Raw genomic sequence first — 21,615 nt, 5'->3', positions numbered from 1 at the left:
CTTGCGATGGGTCCTGGAAATGATGCATAATAGCAGGGCCTTCTGGATGTGTTCAATTATAGTAGCATAGGAATTGGCACTTTGGTGCCACCCTTCGACTGGTGCAGGCGTGGGAAGCTTTGCTTGTTGTTGAGATGATCTGGCACTCCCTGTACTTGACACACGTGTTCCCTGATCCTGGACCAGCACTGCTACATATTTACTTATATACCCATTTGTCTTTGAAAGGGATGTTTCTTGGGTGAAGAAAGACTAGTCTTTTCAATGAAGGATATTTTACTATCTGCGAAAGCAAATGCATTATTCTTCATCAAGAAACAAGGGTATTCCGACCACTCTGGAGTTTGTAAGGATCAGAAAGAGGTTTGCGGCAGGGTTTGATGTTGGCGGTTGAGGAAGACTATGTTTGTATTTGTATTTGTATTTTATTTATTTATAACGCGCAAACCAACAGGCCCGGAGGCATCAGGGCGCAATTTGTACAAGGTTACAGATATGCAGGTGTAACAGAGAATCATTACACATGGGTTCCGATATGCAGGTCTAATAAAGAATCAATATATACATTTGCAAGAGGATATTATATACATATGTACAGTGGTTTCAGTGCTGATAGGTGAAAGTAGCGGTCGGCAAGTCAGGGTAGGTCGGGGAGAGGCGCGAAGCCGGCCTTAAAGCTGGTTGAAAAGCCAAGATCTAGTATTGGTTTTGAAGGTATTGAAAGAGTCTTCCGCTCTAATTGAAACAGGGAGGGAGTTCCATAACTTGGAGGCTAAGACGGGGAAGCTTGAGCCCCCTGCTTTTTGCAATTTAAATCTGGGGATCGCTAGACAGTGGGATTGGGCTGTTCTTAGAGGTCGTGAGGTAGAGTGGCGCGATAGTCGACTACCAAGGTAGATCGGGGCTTTGTTGGCTAGGCATTTGTGCGTGAGGGCGAGTGTTTTGAGTGAGATTCTCTGTTTGACAGGTAGCCAATTTAACTTACTTCTGGTTTCTGTGATGTGGTGGTGTCGGGGAATGTTTAAAGCAGCACGGATGGCGTTGTTTTGTGTCGTTTGAAGTCTGTTCAGGTTCTCTTGGCTGGTGCCAAGATAAAGAGCACTGCAATAATCAATTTTAGCCATAATGAGGGTTCTCGCTAGCGTGACGCTGTTAGACGAAGTGAGGAATGGTCTGCAAGCTGCGATAAGTTTGCATGTGTATGCAGACGCAGATCTGACAGCATTAGTTTGTCGGGTTAATGAGAGTGTGGCATCAAGGTAGAAGCCTAGCGTTTTGGTATCTTTTGAGACACGAATGATATTACCATCTATGTTGAATGACTGATAGGACGGCTCTAGTCTGCTCAGGCGTTGCGCAGTGCCCTAGATCAGGAGCTCCGTCTTGTCATCATTCAAGCACAACTGATGTTGGGCCATCCAGGCTTGGATGACCAAGTAGACGTCGTTGAGGGCCTTGGTGTCACCTAGATAATCACCAGTGATGGGGATGAGTATCTGGGTGTCGTCCGCATAGTTGGTATAGGAGACACCCAGATAGTCAAGCACATCAAAGAGTGGTTTCGTGAAAATGTTATAAAGTGTAGGTGACACACAAGATCCCTGAGGAACGCCGCAGTGAATCGGGGAGGGGTCCGCGGCTGCGGATGGGGCAAAGACTCTCATGGATCTGTTGCTCAGGAAAGATTTGATCCAAGCCGCAGCTGAGGAAGAGAAGTTGGCAGCTGAATGGAGGTGCTCGCACAGGATCTGATGGTTGACCAGATCGAATGCGGCTGAAAGGTCGAGAAGTAGTAGCAATGCTAGTTTGCCTTGATCCTTTAGAACCTCGATTTGAGTTTTAAGGTCTAATAATGCAGTCTCTGTCCCGTGTCTGGGGCGGAAACCAGATTGTCGTAGACCTAGCAGGTTATTAGTTTCCAAGTAATTCTGGATCTGAAAGTATGCGGCACGGTCTAGGATCTTGAGCAGAAATGGTACAGTGGTGATCGGTCGGAAGTTAGTGGGAATGTTAGGGTCTAGGGAAGGTTTTTTAAGCAGTGGGATAACCCAAGCGTCCTTCAGATTGTCCGGGACAATACCTGTTTGAAAGGAGGAGTTGATGAAGGCCGTGATGAATGGGGCCAACTCATGCGCTGAGTCCTTGATAGTAGGAGCTGGGCATGGGTCACCTTGGCAGTTAGTTGGCTTAATTCTAAGAATTATATTTTCTACCTCTGCCACAGTGAGTGGAGAGAATGCGAATGGTGTGATATTGGTAGAGTCTGGCAAGGGGGCCTTAGTGAGGGAATGAACGTGGTTGTCGCGCTTCAGGCTGTCCTGTTTATCTTTGATTTTGTCTTGTAGTGTGGAGATTTTATTTAGTAAGGCTGCTTGGATGTTGGCACACCATTTACTATCTTTCACGCATGTGACAGGGGGGGCGACTGGAGTTTCAAGCTCTCTAAGGATTTTAAAGAGTTCCTTGGTGTTCGAATCGGCTTGAATAATGCGGTTGTTGAAGCATTCTTATTTAGCCGTGTTGATGGCATCTTTGTAGGAGAGTGAGGCTAGAAGGAAACTGTCTTTATGCTCGTCTGAGGGGTGGCTTTTCCATCGATTTTCGGCACAGCGTTTGGTTTTGCGGAGCAATCTTAACTGTGGTGTGAACCATGAGTTAAGATAAGCTTGAGGTTTAGCCTTTCTAAGTTCTTATTGTCCCTCACGATAGGTGTTTTCTTCAGGAAGATGAAGGTTTTAATACAAGTTATCTGTAAGCATGCTAACATGCTCAATGCAAGATGGAACTCTAGATGTGGACACTAGTCTGCATCAATTGTATATTTATTTTTTAGGGAACTCCTCTACTCTACGCAACTCATGGTTTGTTTTTACAGTGTCCTCATCAGTGCACCTTTCTAAAAATAAAATCATGTGCTAATCTTTCTTTCAAATAAAACCCAGCATAGAAACATGTTTGTTATTATGACAAATGATGTTGATGTCATGTCATGATAATACCTTCACATCGCATCAGCTGTATTCGGTCTAAAACCATCAAACCGCATGTTAATAGAATCTCACATTGTGCCACAAAATAAAACCTCTACATCTGATATGATGTGATATTACCTTCCCCATTCCAATAAAGGTTATCCTCACGTTTGCAACATCAGATATTTCCAGGACCAAAATGGCTTCAGAGATTATCCATTAAAATGAACTCATGTTTTATGTTGAGGGGAATACTTATATTTACACATGTACTCTTGCCTTGTTATTCTGAAACCGAGGCAGTGGCATCCATACTAACAGACTTTGCTTTTTAGCTTCCGATCTGTTGCTAAACAAGAAAGAGAGGCGGCGAAACAGTCTCAACAGGAATTTCATTGGAGATTACATTGGAATGGAGGAGCACCCAGAGCTGCGCCAGTTCGTGGGGAAACGAGAGAAGATCGATTTTGCAGACACGGTCACAAAATATGACAGGAGATTTAAGGTGTGTTCTATAAATCAGATGACAGTAGCTCTCTTATTGCCAATGTATGAAAGAGAAGTGTGTTGCTAAAGCCAAATGCCAACATTTGTCCTGATTCCAGCTCTCACTTTTCTTCTGCATCTTTGTGCCTTTGTAGAGGCAATTTTCCAGATTGGTTTATTGATGTCCACATAGGTGGTTCAATCTGTTAAGCACTCTATCAGTGTAACCTCAAGATTCCATCCCCAATCATTTGTTTTTTGCCTAGAAATCGCTGGGGGGCGCATAGTGTTCTACCACCGCCAACCTGAACGCACATGCCCATGTGCGCCCACCAACACCGCTGATAGAAAAAGGCATGAAAATTAATAGCATGGTTGAGACTTTTTGTCTTTATTTTTTAGAAACCTTATACTACCTTTGCTATAGCTAACTACATACGTAGCAGGTTACGTGAATGTTCCTGAGAAATGTATACATTAGGGAAATATGGCAATATCCAGGATATGCGAGCTCTAATATGACAAAACGGAGCATAAGAAATTACACTGGTTACAAAAAGCGGCAGAATATTTAAGACTGGGTGGAGAAGGCAACATAAAACACTGCACTCAATCCATCCCAAGGGCATAGTAGGCAAAGGTAGGGACGAGGTATGGAACCGCACAAAAGCGGAACAAGAGTGGGGGGTGATTAAAAGGGGAGGGCAACACCCACACCCACAAAAAGCAGCAGTCCAGGGTGTGTCTGCCAGGACATCTCTAAAATGTTGGGCCAAATGCCATTATATTTTTTAAAGATATCCTTCACTAAACGCTCCCCTTCATTCAAGGGTCACATGCCTCGGGAAACCAGACAGGCATATCTCTACACTGGGTCATAACCACTCTTTCCAGTGACATATTTCTCACATCTAAAGTGTGTTACTGCTCTTAACATCCACCTTAGTGGTTCATGACCCAAGTTATCGAAGAGGAGTGTCGATCCAAGTGTAGCCAACCTGGCGCTGATCGAAAGGTCAGCGCCCAGAGTCAGGCCTATTCTTGTGGACAACTCCCTCCAAAACCCTGTCCCCTTTCCATAACCCCACAAGTGTAACAAGTTTGCATGAGTTTTTGTACAGTTGCAACATTCACTAGAGTACTGTATTCCAATCTTTTATATCTTTTCAGGGGCCCAGTACACAATAAAGATAGTGTTCTGCTGCATATGTCTGATTTTGGGGTTTCTTGAATAATTTCTGGCATTACCCCCAAATGAAGTCCCGTTCTTTCCCTGCAATTGCAGCTTAATTCGGTTTCCCATTTCATTTCAACAGAGACATAACCTCTTCCCACAATTCGACACATTTGTATATATGTATACCTTAATTCGGTTTCCCATTTCATTTCAACAGAGACATAACCTCTTCCCACAATTCGACACATTTGTATATATGTATATATGTACACCCATGACTGTCGGCTTGACTCTAAGGCTGTTTCTCCCAAGAGCTGCGTTGGGTAGCATATCCTAGTTAATTTCCCTATAGCTACCGGAGTGCCCAGCCTGCTAGCTTAGAGTGCTATTTATTTTCCGATAGGGCCATGTTGTATTTTTCCCAGTACCATATGCAAAGATGGCAGATCAGACTATTGAAGATGTCAACAAGCTGTAGTCCTTGGCGAAGCATTTTCTTACTCTTCTTGCACCTCTTGGATCTACCTTATTAGGTGTTTATCCAAGAACAGAACCAATTTTATGTTAGTGGGGACCCCTCCATCCTTTCCTGGCAAAGTTGCTATGGGTCAGCCCAGCTGATGTATGCTTTCTTTAAAGGAATACAGGATGAGATACATGTTTCTCCTATTGACCTGGCCCGCATCGAGATGGACAGGGGCTGGAAGCTTCACAAATGTGGAGGAATCGGGTCTGTCACCTGGGCCCCTTGTACATCGAGTGAGCGTTCACTTACACTATGGGCCATTCCTTGCTTGATTTGCTAAAAAAAAGTGATCAAGACGTATCTTTTTAATCCTCTCCGCTCGGGATGTCAGCATCTCCTAGCTTCTTCCACGGCCTTGGTTCAAACTTATGGGCTCCAGTGACGCTCTTCGTTGGTACTTCTGTGTTTATTAGACCACCCTGGGTCCTCGCCAGCGTTGACAGACAGTCCTTTATTTCTTTTACTTGAGGACTCATGGCTCCTTGATCTGTCTTCTTCATCCCAGTTGAGTTAGCAACCAACCACAGCGTACTCTGCATGGTTATTTCATTATTATTATTCCCAGTATATTTGACCTGAAGAAATGGATTTTTTGAGGTATTGCAGATAGAGACTGGTTGGGAATAACTTAAGGGGTCTTTAGATGTTCTTGTCAACTCCTCATAAGGGGGTCTAGGGAGTTCCTGGACAGAACAGGAGACCTTGTCCCCAAGAGGGGGAGTCTCTCCCTGTGAGGTCCTGCTTTCCTATACCCCTAGAGGGAATGTTGCATAGCGGGCTCACCTCCCTAGCCTGACAAGGATGGGCTCCCCTCTGGGGAGAAGTGACGAGAGCCTGTGAATCATCACAAAGAATACATGTCTTCCTTTATGTATACATTCTTTAATGCACAGAGTGTGTGTGTGCGCGTGTGTTTAAGGTGCAGTAAATATATTCTGAAGTTACATACATTACAGAGAACAACTATTCTAAAGTTAAATACATTATGCTCCATGTTTAATCTCTTCTATGCTAATATACACATTTTGTAGTACATGGATTTTGTAATTTCATACATTTTGTAATATATTTTGCAGAGTATTCATTCTATAGTACCTATATTCTCATCACATTGTTCAGTTGGTTGATTTTCGAGTACAAACTCGACTATTCTTAAACATTGGCTAGCACATCTATTTTCTACTAGTAAATGCAACCTTTAGTTACTACCGTTCGGCAGTTCCTACATTCTCTAGTACATGCATTCTGTAGTCAGGTGCCTTCCATGGTACATATATTCTATAGGTATCTACATTCTGAAACCATCTTTTATATAGAATTTTCATTCTGTAGTACTATATAGACATGTAGTATAAGGAAGTTGTTATATATGCATCCTGTAGTTTAGACATTCACTAGTGCATGGTATTCTTATAAATGAGTAGTAGTTATATGTCTTCTATTGTATGTATTTTAAGTATGTCCTTTGCGTAATCTGAATATTCAGCGGTACACTTATATGCATGCTTCATACTCAGTAAAATACGTCTTTTGTAGCAGCGCTTGATATTTGTATGCTTTTCCAAAATGTAGGGTGTAAAGCGTGACCTTGTCCTCACCCCGAAAACGGTGTACCTGATTGGCCGAGAAAAGGTGAAGCAGGGGCCAGAGAAGGGGCTGGTGAAGGAGGTGCTGAAGCGGAGGATAGAAGTAGAGAGGCTCCTCGCTGTGTCTGTGAGGTGAGGCTGTCAGTATTGTCACATGGAAGGTATCGCTTCAAAATGGCAAGTGGTATTCTAGCATTACAGCTGAAAATTTCTTTTTTTTGTAAAAATGTAGATCCATTTCTGTTTCATTGATCAATATTGGTTATGGAGCAGTGCATTTTCGAATGGTTTGGCCAAATCAGTAAGCTGTGACAATAAAACACATTTATATATAGCGCATCTGTTAGGTAGATCCTCCTTTTTGAGTGAAAGTCTCCCCACTTGGCCAGTCCCCCAGCATTTTTGGAGGACTATTGGATTTTTGGGCTGATTCTCCTGAGTGAATGTGAAGCTTTTTCCACACTCACACATTCTTTTACGCTGACCCTGGGAACCCTTTTCTACCTTATTTTGGTACTTTTGAATGGAGTTAGCTTTCCTCCAACTTTTCTGGCATCTAAGCTTTCCTATTGCAGTGCACAGCACTTTCTGTGCAGTGTTGCTGGGAGTTCCTAGAGCTTCCATGTACCTGTTACCAGGGCAGGGGTGGGGGCACATCTTGTCCCACCTGCTTTTTCCTGTTACCAGGGCAGGGGGGGGGCACATCTTGTCCCACCTGCTTTTTCCTTTTGCAAGATCAGCAGACCCCACCTTTATTTCCCTTGCCTGTTTTTCTCAGAGGCGTAGCCAGGATTGTCTAGCAAATGAGGCCTGAAGCTAATGTAGTTGGGCCCAGTGCACTGACAAAAATATCTGTAAATGCCCACACAGCTCTGCTGAGTGGGCATTTACCGATATTGAGTGGGCCTTGACCCTCAGGCCCTACCCTGTCTACGCCTCTGGTTTTGCTCATTTTTATGGGGCAACTGACTAGTCCCTAAGACTGTCAGTAATTAGAGACTTTGGGCCTCATTCTGAGTATGGAGGTAGTCATGGCGCTATTTGCGCCATGACTACTTCCCATACCGTGTCCGGGTCCGACCTGGTTCAATGGGGACTTACCAGTCCATTCCGACCCTGAAGGGACCGGTAAGTCCCCATTGAAATAGGTAATCCCCATTCCCATTTTAGCCCCCATAGGGCTCAATGCGAATGGGGAGGAAGCTAATAACGGTACCGCAATTTGCGGTACCGTTATTTGCTCCCTGGTCCCTTTGCGGCTCCCGCTACCAGGCACCCATAGTGGGATCTGCAAAGGGACCTCGGAATAGGGCGCAAAGGGATTACCGGCACCGATGTCCTTAACGGTGCCCGGTATCCCTTTGCCTCCCTACTCAGAATGAGGCCCTTTGTCTATCTTTTGGAATTGTTCTATTTTTATAATTGCATACATCACCTTACAGTGAAGTTCAGTTGGGAGACTTTGTATCCTTATAGATTTTTACCTAATAGCTTTTTGGTTACTTTGACAATGGGCCTAAGACATGCTGGTGGCAGCTGTGTGTTTTTTGAATAGTTTTTGTGATATTTATCCATGCACTTTTGCATTTACCGCGAATGGCTACTAAAGGTGGCTAGCGCTCTAAAATAGCTGTGCCACAAGTTATTTTCTTGTTCTTTGGCCATCTTGTCCTATGGGCTTCTTCCTGTCTTCTGTCCCCTTTCCTGATGAAAGCTCTGCTTTTGTGGGCAAGTGGGCTTTGTGTGTGTGTGTCACGCCACGTACCTGGAGACCGGGATTCTCCGCGCCAGGTCGCCCCTCTTCCTCTTGGCGGATCTACCCGCGCTTCCGGGAGAATGTCAGGGGTCCGTGCTGGTGTGCCCCTGTGCATGCACGGACGACCGCGGTCACGGTTCCGTGCATGCGCAGTGGATTGGGCCATCGCAACTGCTAAAGCTTGCGTTCCAAGCCTCATTTTGGGCTCGCCAGTGCCCGGCTATGAGACAGCTTGCGTCTCAAGCCTCTCGGGTGCTGTCGGCCCATAAAGGGAGCGGGATTCGCGAGCAAGTCGTGTCTCAACGCGGTTTGCTCCGGATCGTGTTGCTCGCTCGCTCGGCTCCCGAGTCTGCTCCTGTTTTGGTTCCTGGATCTCTGCCCTAGTCCTGTTGGTTCCTGCCTTGGCCCAGCCTTCCCTTCCTTGTGGGTCTCCTGGGCCCCCTGCTTCTCCTGCCCTACCTACCTGAGGGGTTTTCTGTCTTGGCTCCTGGGCTGCCTTCCCTGGAGTTGTTCCCTTCTCTGTCTGGTGCCTTTTTCCCGTCCTTAGGTTGTTCCATTTCCCTGAGTCATTTCCACATCCTCCTGCCTGTGCCTTTTCCCAGCTCTGTCCCAGACTCTTTTTTGAACTACCTGTTGTTGCCTCTGCCTGACCTGGCCTACCGCATCTGCTACCATTTGCCTGCAATTCCCATTAACCCCTGGGGACAGTGGTGGGACAGCTTCAGTCACGTCTTGCCTGTTACCCCTGGTCAGTACTGGTTCTTCGGCCATTCTCTGCATCAGCTCATCGCTTCCCAGACTAGCTTTGCTGGATACCACCCTCTGGCAAGCTACATCGGACACATCAGACAAAGGACTAAAGAACCTCCACCTCTCCTGCCAGTGCTTGCACTGTCCTGACGTCACGCAAATCAGGAGAAAGCGTCCCGTGACGTTGGGAGTCGGTCCATCTTCCACCCAGTACCAATCTTGGGTTGTAGAGAGGCCGGTACACGCGTCATACACTCGTCTGGAAACAATTTTCAGTCTGGCTCCCACGTCAAGACCTTCAGCCAAGCCTACAGGTACGCAACACTCTCGTGATACTCACCTTAACAGATTGAGACGCCTGCCTTTGGATCTGGAGATGGAGGACAATCAAGATTTGCGGAATGAGTTACAAGCTCTCAGAGCTGAGATGACTGCACTACATCAGGAGAATCAAGCATTACGCCAAATGGTAACACAGGGGGCAATGAGTGCCTCACAGGCTGAAGGTTCATTGGCGCATACACCTCCGATCAAGTTTGATGGAGATCCACGACGAGTGGTGGAATTCTGTAACCATTGTCGGATCCATTTCCTTTTCAGAGCAACTCACTTCAACAACGACAAGGCCAAAATTGGATACATCCTGGGTAATTTAACTGGGAATGCTCTCGTCTGGGCAACACCTTTGGTGGTCACCAATAGTCCTATATTGAATGATTTTGTAGCCTTTGAGAATGCTTTCCTGGAGGTTTTCCAATCACCCAACCTGGCTTCAGCAGCGCAAAACCAATTGATGGATATGAAACGAGGAAACGCCAATATAATAACATACATAAGTCGTTTCCGCCAACTGGCAACCGACTCACAGTGGCCAGAAATCACGTAAAAGACCCTGTCTCGCCGAGGTCTGAGAGAGGAGTACAAGGACGAGTTACTCCATATCTTTGAGCCAGAGACCCTCCAACGCCTTATCGAACAGGTGCCCCGGATTGACCAAAGACTAGCGGAGCAAAGGGCAGAAAAACGTCAGTTTGAGAGGTTTAATCCCAGAATGACCAGTGTACCAGCTGGATCTTTTGCTTCCACGGAGTCTGGAACAGAGCCTATGCAATTAGGGGCCATGAGGGGTCCTTTATCGGAGGAAGAAAAGAGACGAAGAAGAACGTTACGCCTGTGTCTCTATTGTGGAGCTGCTGGGCATTACCTGGGTACATGTCCTTTACGCCCACAGAAGAAGAAGGCAGAAAACTAGAGGACCTGTTGTGTAATGGAAGGGCAACGACAGGTCCCATTCCTTTTTCAGACCTTTCCACGTCTTGTTCCGTGCTCCATCCCATGCAACCAGCCGTCTTACTGACCCTGGAGATTCAAATACTATTGCCAGACAATACCCTGGAAGTGTACTGATTGTTGGATAGTGGAGCCTCAGGTAATTACATCAATGAAGCATTCGCTACCAGCAACAAGATATCGCTCCTTTCCAGACACACAGCCCTACCGGTTGAGGTCATTGATGGTACTCCTTTGTCTTCCTGACCTGTCCGTCTACATACTGTAGGGATGGCACTTCGGATTGCTGAACACCTGGAGAATATTGCCTTGGGCGTGATTAAGTCTCCTACTTACAAATTGGTCTTGGGATTACCTTGGCTTCAACATCACAATCCAGTCATCAATTGGGAGGCTCACACCCTGTCTTTTCCCTCCGCCTTTTGCTCTCAGAATTGCAGTCTGCCAACTCAGACTCACGTTACTTCGACTTCCTTGGAATCCCTTGGCAGAGGGTCTAGTCTTTGTTCCATTTCCCAAGTTCCACAAGTGTATGCCGACTTTGAACATGTATTCTCTGAGCCAGGGGATATACCATTGCCCCCTCATCGTTCTTTTGATTGTGCCATAGATTTGTTGCCAGGCTTTGAGATTCCCCACGGGAGACTGTATGCCTTAACCCAGGACAAGAGACAAGTGTTACAGGACTATTTGTCGGAATGCTTAAGAAAGGGATACATAGCACCTTCAAAGTCACCTGCAGGATTCCCTTTGTTTTTCGTGAAGAAGAAGGAAGGAACCTTAAGACCCTGTGTCAATTATCAGCAATTGAACGATATAACCACAAAAGACCGATATCCATTACCGTTGATTCGCAGTATCCTGGAGACCCTCCACACTGCCCGGATTTTTACCAAGCTCGACTTACGAGGAGCCTACCATCTGGTTCATATTAAGAACGGGGATGAATGGAAAACTGCATTTAAGACTCCCTTTGGGCATTATGAGTAGAGGGTTATGCCCTTTGGTCTGTGCAATGCCGCAGCTGTTTTCCAGCGATTCATGGACAACATCTTCAGCGATCTGATAGGCATTTCGGTCTGGATCTATTTGGACGACATTTTGGTCTTCTCCAGTTCATTTGAGGAACACGTAGGACATGTACATGAGGTTCTTCGTCGCTTATCACTCAACCAATTGTTTGCCAAAGCAGAGAAATGTTCTTTTCATCAACCTAGAATAGAATTCTTGGGATATGTGATCAACCATACTGGCATAGAAATGGATCCCAAGAAGGTTCAGGCTATCCAAGATTGGAAACAACCTCATGACGTAAAGGCTTTACAGCGCTTTTTGGGATTTGCTAATTTTTATAGGTGCTTCATCCCGCACTTTTCTCAAATTTCAGCGCCACTCACCAGGTTGACCAGCAGCAAGATTTCTTACAAATGGGATTCTCTTGCTACTCAGGCATTCAACTCCCTGAAGGCGGCTTTCATTACCGCCCCTGTTCTGCGTCACCCTCAATATGAATTACCCTACATCGTGGAGGCAGACGCTTCGGATTTTGCTGTAGGGGCTGTTCTTCTACAGAGTGATCCCGAGATGTCCATTGAACATCCAGTGGCCTACTTCTCACGCAAACTGACCCCCAGTGAAAGGAATTACGCAGTGATTATGAAAGAACTGTTGGCCATAAAGATGGCATTTGAAGAGTGGAGAAATCTTTTACTTGGGGGTCGCTTTTCTGTGGAGGTCCGTACTGATCATCGTAATCTGCAGTACTTACGTTCCCTACAATGCCGTACTCCTCGCCAGGCCAGGTGGGCCTTCTTTTTCTCCCCCTATGTGTTTCATGTTACGTCCATGGTACTTCTAACCTGAAGGCAGATGCCTTGTCTCGATCCCTGGATAGGGAGGAAGGGAACCCCAGTCTGGATCAGCCATTGATTTCTCCACACCATTTCTTGTTGACGCTGTCTCCTCATTTACAGTCCCTTTCGAATGCCACTCAAATAGATCTGGAACGGACGGCTCTTCTTTGGCGAACATCAGTGTCAGAACGTGATGGTCTTTTGTTTTTCCAGAAAAGGCTGTACATTCCCAAGGGGCCTATTCGTGACGGCATATTGCACGGCTTTCATGATTCACTGATTGGGGGTCATCGAGGAATTAGAGCTACACAAGAACTGGTATCCCGACAATTTTGGTGGCCTGGTTGGGCTGGAGAGATCAAGAGGTACGTGGAGAGTTGTGCCGTTTGTGACTAGTCCAAGGCTCCCAGGAGACGGCCTTTGGGATTGCTTTTACCAACGGAACTGGCACCATATCCTTGGCACACTATCGCCACCGATTTCATTGTTGATCTGCCTCCCTCTGATGGATTTACCTGCATCATGGTCGTGGTGGATTATTTCACTAAATATGCCCATTTCATTCCTTTCTCCAAGATAACCACGGCTGCCCAGATGGCTTCTCCCTGCCTGCATGAAATATATCGGTTGCATGGCCTACCAGAAAAGATCATTTCGGATCGGGGATCTCAGTTCCTCTCTTCTTTTTGGAGCAAGGTGTGTGGCCATCTTGGGATCCACAGGGCATTGAGCTCTGGTTACCACCCACAAACCAACGGCCTTACCGAAAGAACAAATCAGACTCTGGAAGAGTACCTTTGTTGTTTTGCCAATGCCACTCTGTCCAACTGGAAGGCGTGTCTGGATCTTGCTGAGGTTTCCTACAACAATGCTGTCCATTCCTCTATGGGATTCAGTCTGTTCTACTGTTCTGCAGGCCAGCACCCAAAACTGATCACTTTCCGTCCTGTACCTCCCAGTGCAGTGCAGTTCCTTCCGCTGATACTCTGATAAAGACCATTCAGAAACATCATGATATGGCACGCAAGACCCTGATAGAGGCGAAGGATCGTATGAAATCACAGGCTGACAGGAGGAGGAGTGTGGAACCTGATTTTCGGGTGGGTGACAGGGTTTGGTTATCCTCTAAGAATCTGCCACTTCACAATTTGCCCGTAAAATTGGCTCCCTGGTATTTTGGTCCATTTAAGATAACCAAGCGCCTGTCCTCAGTGGCTTTCCGCCTCCAGTTACCTCATTCTTGGCGTGTACACCCGGTTTTCATGTCTCCCTTTTGAAGCTCTATGTGAACGACACCTATGGTCGTTCTTGTCCTCGTCCGGCTTCAGTCCTAGTGCAGGGCATCCCCGAATTTGAGGTTCGGGAGATCTGTGATGCCCGCTTTTGTAGGGGGGTGCTCCACTTTTTGGTGGACTGGAAGGGGTACCCGACTTGTGATCGTACTTGGGAACCGCACCAGCATGTGCACGCACCCCGCCTTGTGTGTGAATTCTATGGTCGGTTTCCTTGGAAACCTGGGGCCCCGGGTCTTCCTGGGAGGGGTTATAGTGTCACGCCACGTACCTGGAGACGGGGATTCTCTGCGCCAGGTCGCCCTTCTTCCTCTTGGCAGATCTACCCGCGCCTCCGCGCTTGGGGATCCGCCACTGGGAGAATGTCAGTGGTCTGTGCTGTGCTGGTGTGCCCCTGCGCATGCACGGGCGACCGCGGTCACGGTTCCGTGCATACGCAGTGGATTGGGCCCTCGCAACTGCTAAGGCTTGCGTTCCAAGCCTCGTTTTGGGTTTGCCAGCGCCCGGCAACGAGACGGCTTGCGTCTCAAGCCTCTCGGGTGCTGGCGCCCCATAAAGGGAGCGGGGATCGCGAGCAAGTCGTGTCTCAACGCGGTTTGCTCCGGATCGTGTTGCTCGCTCGCTCGGCTCCTCACTTTTGGTTCCTGGATCTCTGCCCTAGTCCTGATGGTTCCTGCCTTGGCCCAGCCTTCCCTTCCTTGTGGGTCTCCTGGGCCCCCTGCTTCTCCTGCCCTACCTGCCTGAGGGGTTTTCTGTCTTGGCTCCTGGGCTGCCTTCCCTGGAGTTGTTCCCTTCTCTGTCTGGTGCCTTTTTCCCATCCTTAGGTTGTTCCATTTCCCTGAGTCAGTTCCACATCCTCCTGCCTGTGCCTTTTCCCAGCTCTGTCCCGGACTCTTTTTTGAACTACCTGTTGTTGCCTCTGCCTGACCTGGCCTACCGCATCTGCTACCATTTGCCTGCAATTCCCACTAACCCCTGTGGACAGTGGTGGGACAGCTTCAGTCACGCCTTGCCTGTTACCCCTGGTCATTACTGGTTCTTCGGCCATGCTCTGCATCAGCTCATCGTTTCCGAGACTAGCTTTGCTGGACACCACACTCTGGCAAGCTACATCAGACACACCAGACAAAGGACTAAAGAACATCCGCCTCTCCTGCCAGTGCTTGCATTGTCCTGACGTCACGCAAATCAGGAGAGCGCGTCCTGTGACGTTGGGAGTCGGTCCATCTTCCACCCAGTACCAATCTTGGGTTGTAGAGAGGCCGGTACCCCGCGTCATACACTCGTCTGGAAACAATTGTCAGTCTGGCTGCCACGTCAAGATCTTCAGCCAAGCCTACAGGTACGCAACACTCTCATGATACTCACCTTAACAGTGTGTCAGCCAGGGGGGCTTGGTTCTGTCTGGTCTCAGTCCACATCCTCTGGTGCCCGAAAGTCTGTTCGTGGACAGATGTGATAACCAGTGGTTTTCCTGGATTGGACAACTCTGGGCTGTTTGAATGTTGCCACTTCTTACAATTGGTGGGCTTGGGCTTTCTCCCAGCCCGAATCTTGAAGGAAAGGAGGGCTCCTGAAGCTATTTGACACATCATCGCTGGAACCAAGACCTCTACGAAGAAGAGCAGCCCACTAACGACGCAAGGAGGAATCCTACAGGTGAATCCAGTGATTGGCCTGGTGAAGCCCTGCTCCTCTGCCTAATGTCAAAAGACCCTTGTTGGTGTGTCAACCCTTGTGGGTGGGTGGGGTGGGAACAACCAGTATTGACCTCTGCTTGAGGATGCATGCCTTCTTAGCCTTCGGAAGTATCCCTGGACCACCCGGTAGACTGAGCAGCCCTCTGCTGGACTACCTCACTGCAGCGATTGCAGTTACAAGCAGAGCCTTGGTACTTGTAAGATCTTCAGCTTATGGCATAGGGCGCCTGTCCTCGCATTTTCAGCAATGTGTTCACCGCTGGAAGATTGCCTGTCACCGCCTTACCGGGGTGACCTCTGATGGAACAATCTCTCTGCAATCCTGCGAGGTGTACTGAAACGTTTGCATCAGTCTGCATCTTTTCTTCAACTGGGGGTTCTTCTTTATAAATCTGACTGGAACCATCTGGTGAGAACCACAAGTTACCGACCCAAAAAGTGACCTCTGCATCCATGGCCCCTGTGATTCCCTCACCTGAATCAAGGACCGAACATTGTGTCCCCAGTGAGTTCTGGAAGAATCTGAGTCAGAGGGCTAAGTGAACATACCTGTTTCTGTCCCCCGTCTCCCATAGGGTAACATTGGGTGTAGAGCCCTTGTCCCTAAACTCCCTCCTTCCTGGCCTTTGGTCATTGACCCTGGGCCATGGATCCTTTTCTAGGGCTTACCTTGGGAATAGGATTAAGTAGGGCACTTACCTGATATGAAGTAAATACTTACCTTACTTTAAAACAGTTTCAAATCACCACCACAGCCCACTGCATCAGTTCTAAAATACCTTCCCTGAAGAAACCATAGTTTGGACTTTGTGACTTTTGGGCACACGGCCTGTACATCTTAGGGCCGTATTTCATAAGATAGAGGGAACTGGGTTTGTGCTTCTTCTAACTATTCTAATTTTTTCCTCCATCTGATAACTCACCTGTTGAACACTGTTACATAATTCATATGCTATTCTATTTCTAAGGGTGAATGCATATATTTGTTATATATGTTTTTTGATTGAATTACTTAACTGTGATTTTGATATGCTTAGTGTGTTACTACAGGCCTAATAATTGTATTTTTAATTGTATTTTTATATACCTACTGACTAACATGAATTATTGATGTTATTCTGTGTGGACTCATCATAGCCCTAGACCTCTCGCGCACTTTCCCTGAGAATAAGCCTTTTTTTAAAAAAAGATTTTTATTATTATATAACACTCGGAATGCTGAGGCCAGGAACCCAGCAAGGTGTCACCGGACTACCGGTGACCTAACTAAATCTCTCATTGTGGCGGTATGAGGGCAGGCTCTGTAAGGCTCCCGTGCTATTATCAAGGTTTCTCAGTGCCAATGGATCATGCATACTTGTATGGCCCTAGAAACACCAGCCCAAAGGCTATGTCTTATACTATATTCAAGTCCCATTGTCTTAGGCTGTGACACCCTGGGTGCCACAGACATCTGTTATTTATCTACTCCTTCTCCTGTCTGGATACCTGATTCTTGGGGGCAGCTCTGCATGTCCAGACACCCCATAGCGTCATCCGAGGTTTCAAAAAACAAGGTTCTGTTCTCATGGAACACCTTCAGTTTTGCCGGGTAGATCAGCATATACTTGTGACCTGCTTCACGCAATCTTCTTTTTACAGTCCCAAAGTTCATTCGTCTGCGCTGCACCTGCAAGGTGTAATCCAGGTATGCGGTTATGTTTGCCGACCCCTTTTGTATTGTTCCACCTTTCCGAAAGTGTTCAAGAATTCTTTCGCTATCCCGGTAATTCAGAATCTTGGTCACCGGCCTAGGGGGGTTCCCCGGCAGCGGTCTCCTCGTCAGGGCCCTATGCGCCCTTTCCACAGCAAACCCCTGGGACAACACTCCCCCGGTTATCTCCTGCAGCAGCATAGATTCAATGTAATCCGTGGGGTTGGGTCCCTCAGCTCCTTCTGGCAATCCAACAATATGGATATTATTTCTTCGGGTGCGTCCTTCTGCCTCCTCCGCCCTACTTAGAATAAGCCTTGACTGCTCGTTTGCCTACCTTGATTGGGTTTTGTCTACCCTCTCTGTGCCTCCCCTGTTTACCATAAATGGGGTGACCTCCTAGAATCTTCCCCCGAAATCTATCTGAACAGCCACACAGGCAATCACTTGTGAGCTGGGGAGCAGGTCTATACCACTGTGAGATTATCTGGAATGTAGGGCCATCTTCCTGGGCATGAAAACTTTCCTAACAGTGCAGGTTGGTCACGGGTACTGATTTACACCGACAACACAGTGCAAAGACTAACCTCTGCCGGCTAACTATGGACATTTGGGCCTGGTGTTGGAACGTGCCATTTGGATGACAGCCTCTCACTTGCCAGCGGAGGAGAACATCAGGGCAGAAGACCCACACTCCACACGAGTGAGAAGTCAGCCAAGGCCATTTTGCCGATATTCCAACTCTGGGGTTCACCAGTTGTGGGTGTATTTGTGACTCACGAGTAAAAGAAGTGCAAGCTTTATGATTCATGTAAGGAGAAAGTCCCAGATTGGTTCTATCTGATTTGTCGAAATTATTTTTGTTGAATGGGGGATTTTGACAACACTATAGGGGGGAGAGCTGCAATTCCCCCTTTATCTCCCCTACATGTATCATTAACCTAAACCCACTCCCACATATATTTTCAGTAAAATACATTGGAAAAAACTCGATGAAATCTATTTCAACTAACAATGCTGCAGTAAAATCTCCCATTCACTGGGAAACACATTTTGACTTCCTTTTGCACATGTTCACTGTTGTCACCAGGGCATGCAGCGTTAGTGGGCCAGCATCTGCTGTCGCAGCCTAAACCCACGGGTCCTCCTTTTCATCAGTGAGCCACTTGTACATATGTCTCGTGCTTTAGGCGATGTGGTATTTCTCAAAGTCATGTAAACCCAGCCGTGTTGGAAGTAGACAAACGTGTACCTTGACTTCCTTGCCTGGGATACAAACCCTGGCTAATACAAAGCCCAATAGTAAACATATGTATCACATTATTTTCTATTATTTACACATTTTGAAATAAATGTTTACTACACATATTCAAACTTTTTGGAGGAGAGTTTGGTCCTTTTACCATGTGCTTTTTAGGTTATTCATTTATTATGTTATCAAAATTAGCCCACCCAAGGTACTGACCTCCAAAATGTTTCTGACAAAATTATTAAATGTCTCCAAACTGTTGTAAGCCAATAATATTGTTCTAGGGTGATGATACTAATAACCATTATTTCAGTTTATATGGCTCACTGTACTACAACAGCTCTCAATTTTAATTTCAAAGCTGTTTCAAATGTTTCATATAGAGCATACTTTGTCATTTTGTAAAGATGAGCTGCCTTTAAATTGCTTTTTCATCCTACCATTTTCCTTACAAAATCAATTTCTCCTATGAAGTAAATAGCTCTAAATAATTAAAGCAAACGGTGCACATTGGTAAAATATATAACAGCCCCTAGGATGCCCCGCCGTTCACCATAAACAAATCCCGGATAAGACACGTGAACACCCAATAACGACAAGCAACACACACAGCCTAACACAAGTGCAGATGAAATGAAATCCACAGCCTAAAGAACAGAGCAGTTCTTCATATACGTCTAGAATGTTTGGCGCCTGTGCCTTTTTCATCCAGACCATATTCCGATTTCAAGTCAATGGCCACCCTTTCCCTAAATAATTCTGACACACGTCCTTAGCCGGACAAATGATGAGTGTTCAGAAAAGTGACCATTTAAAATGTTACAGGCAAGGTTAGTTTTAAACCCCAAAGTTGTGCTGGCAGTTCTCTCTTTTCCTGCGTGTCAGCTGAATGCTAACAGTGTTGTTTGTTCTCAATGACCTCCGATTTACTCACACCCAAGACTAATATACAGTGAACCCATTTCCTGACTGTTAGTAGTTGAAGATCAAGGTGACCGGATAGGCTGTGGCATTAAAATGCATTCAGCTTGTGCGCCGTTTTCAAGCACAGCACTAAATTGTTGCTCAGATACATGAGCAAGAGGGTGAACTTTTCCAGCAAAGACTACATTTATGTGTAAAGAATACATTAATTTGCAGATAGGAAATGTTTATCTCCGATGCTTTATATTCTTTCTTAAGTAGGGCTGTAGAGGGTAGAGGGCTGGCAACTTGCCGTTTTATTTGACGTAGTTCATGGAATGTTTTCTATAGGGAGGGCAAGTGTTCCCACCAAACCGGAAACCCTTTGATTAACATTTGCTTATCGTTTACTTAATTCTCTTTTTTATAAATCCAGAGACATGAAAAAAAAATCAACACTTAACCCACTTGTTATATCGGAGGCCTCATCCTGAGTGGCCTCTGACTCTGCGTGCTTTGGTGGCTGCGCTCCATGTTGTAAAGGGGTGAGGGGGCGCAGGAGCAGCAAGAAACACACGCCAGACGTGTATATTAGTGGCACGTAACGGCCAGCTTCCTATTCGGGAAGTTGCGGCATCTGCCATTTATTCGCCAGGTCCCATCTTGCACGGTGGCATGGCGTGAACATAACATCCCTTGTCTTTTTCCTTAAACATCTATTTACACTATAGCGGGGGGCTATGTCTTAACCCCTTGTTACTTTCAACATACATAGTCACTCAATTTCCCTGGGGGGCAATATAGCTCAAATTTCCACAGATTGCTTTGTGCTTTTGCTATTCGTAGTACTTTGTTGACTATTCTCATGAAATGCTTGGTGTCCCCGTTTGCTTGGGGCCACCGCATGGCAATGTGCTGATGGTGGCTGTGAAGGTCCTCCAGGTATTTTGCCAATTCTTTTCCTTGGAAAGGTGGCTCGTTGTCGCTCCATATAGATGTCAGGATAACAGGCCTGGGTTCCAGGGACTTGCCCTCTTGTCCTAGTCTTAGCGGCCAAATACACCACCTGAAGCACGGGAGGTCTCGGATTGGGTTGCAGGTGGGGGCAAGATGGGTTAAGGCATGGCGGGCTTGGGGGGACACTAGTAACACCTGAACACATAATTGTCCTATCCACCTGACATTCATGGTATGCATGGGTTAATACTGAAGGCCCAGGGATTCAATGTGTTCACGGTGGGTACATCCGGGGTGTGATGTGCCTGCTAATCCTTTTAGAATAGGTACTACTTTGCAGGCCAGTCTCCTGGGCTTGACTAGCAGTCTGGGCGTGGCTGGCTGATTCCCTATAAAATCCACACCCAAACCACGGACCCTGCTTCGCGTCGTTCTGCATCAGCAGCGTGACGCTCCTGGCATCGTTCCCTGAAAAAGAAGAAGAAAGCATTATTATCAGCACGCGCGTGGCCGCAAGAATCTGTCTGTCAACTCTTACCTGCACCGGTCTCCGGCAACGCCTCTCCGGATCTCTTCTTCTGCTTCCTGACATCAGCTGTTTCACCCGCGGGTCCCGCTCAGCTCCGTGGGCCACCCTCTGCACATCGGGTGACAACAGAGACTCGGCTACGCCTTCCAGCAGACACTGCTCGCTCGTCAGCTGTTTCTTCTTGGTATCCGGCCCCGCTCCGCTCTGAAACGAGTTTGGCAGCCACCGGTCCTGTCTTCAAAGAGGCTCACGCAAGAAGGTAAACAAAAATACTTTGATTTCCCATTCCCACGCAATTGGCGCTAGGAAGTACAATTAAGCGCCTACCAGTGAGCCTATAATCTGCAGACACTATAACGGCCTAAGGGCCTTTTGGACACTTCTTTTAACAAGGGGGTTAAGACCCCAACTCTGGAACTGGATAAACTATAGACTTCCAAACCACGTGGATCATTCTAGCAGTGTAAAACTTGTTAAAGGCATCAAACCCACCAGGAACTATCCTCGTAAAAGAACTGAACGCCACAGCAGGTCTGGGCGGACCCTCTACAACCAGTGAAGTAACTGGTCGACTCTACAAGCACCCCTGTGAGAGACAACAGGACGGAGAGCTTCCTAAACAGTATATACAGGTGAGAGGAGACCCAAGGGATTGGGTATTGGGTGGTATCGGATGAGGGGTTCCCGCTAGAACTCAGTCTTAGGTAACTTATGGGCTAGTTCCTTTTCAGGCACACATCTCACCATCCAGCATTCCAGCCCTGAGAGCATTCCAGAGCAGTAGCAGAGGTTTCCAGGTTCCCCTGCGGAGCAAAGGTGGGCGTTACAATAGATTGGGGTAACCCATGTGTGGCGAACATTTTCTCAAGTGCTGGCAGAACCGCTTCTGCCACTGT

General features: G+C 46.8%; 1 protein-coding gene across 5 annotated transcripts in view; it reads left to right on the top strand.

The window, feature by feature from the left end:
* MYO1E (myosin IE) overlaps window positions 1–21,615 on the top strand; it is a 933,795-nt gene that overhangs the window by 820,433 nt on the left and 91,747 nt on the right. For all 5 annotated transcript variants that reach the window (XM_069624389.1, XM_069624388.1, XM_069624387.1 and 2 more), the window contains 2 exons: window positions 3,308–3,477; window positions 6,734–6,879. In XM_069624389.1, the coding sequence (XP_069480490.1) occupies window positions 3,308–3,477; window positions 6,734–6,879 (316 nt within the window). The remainder of the gene's footprint in view (window positions 1–3,307; window positions 3,478–6,733; window positions 6,880–21,615) is intronic.

The sequence above is a fragment of the Ambystoma mexicanum genome, chromosome 11, assembly GCF_040938575.1.
Source record: "Ambystoma mexicanum isolate Mex_15411 chromosome 11, UKY_AmexF1_1, whole genome shotgun sequence".
Taxonomy (NCBI): domain Eukaryota; kingdom Metazoa; phylum Chordata; class Amphibia; order Caudata; family Ambystomatidae; genus Ambystoma; species Ambystoma mexicanum.
The sequence above is the reverse complement of the archived record's forward strand: the minus strand, read 5'-3'. Positions and strand labels throughout refer to the sequence as shown.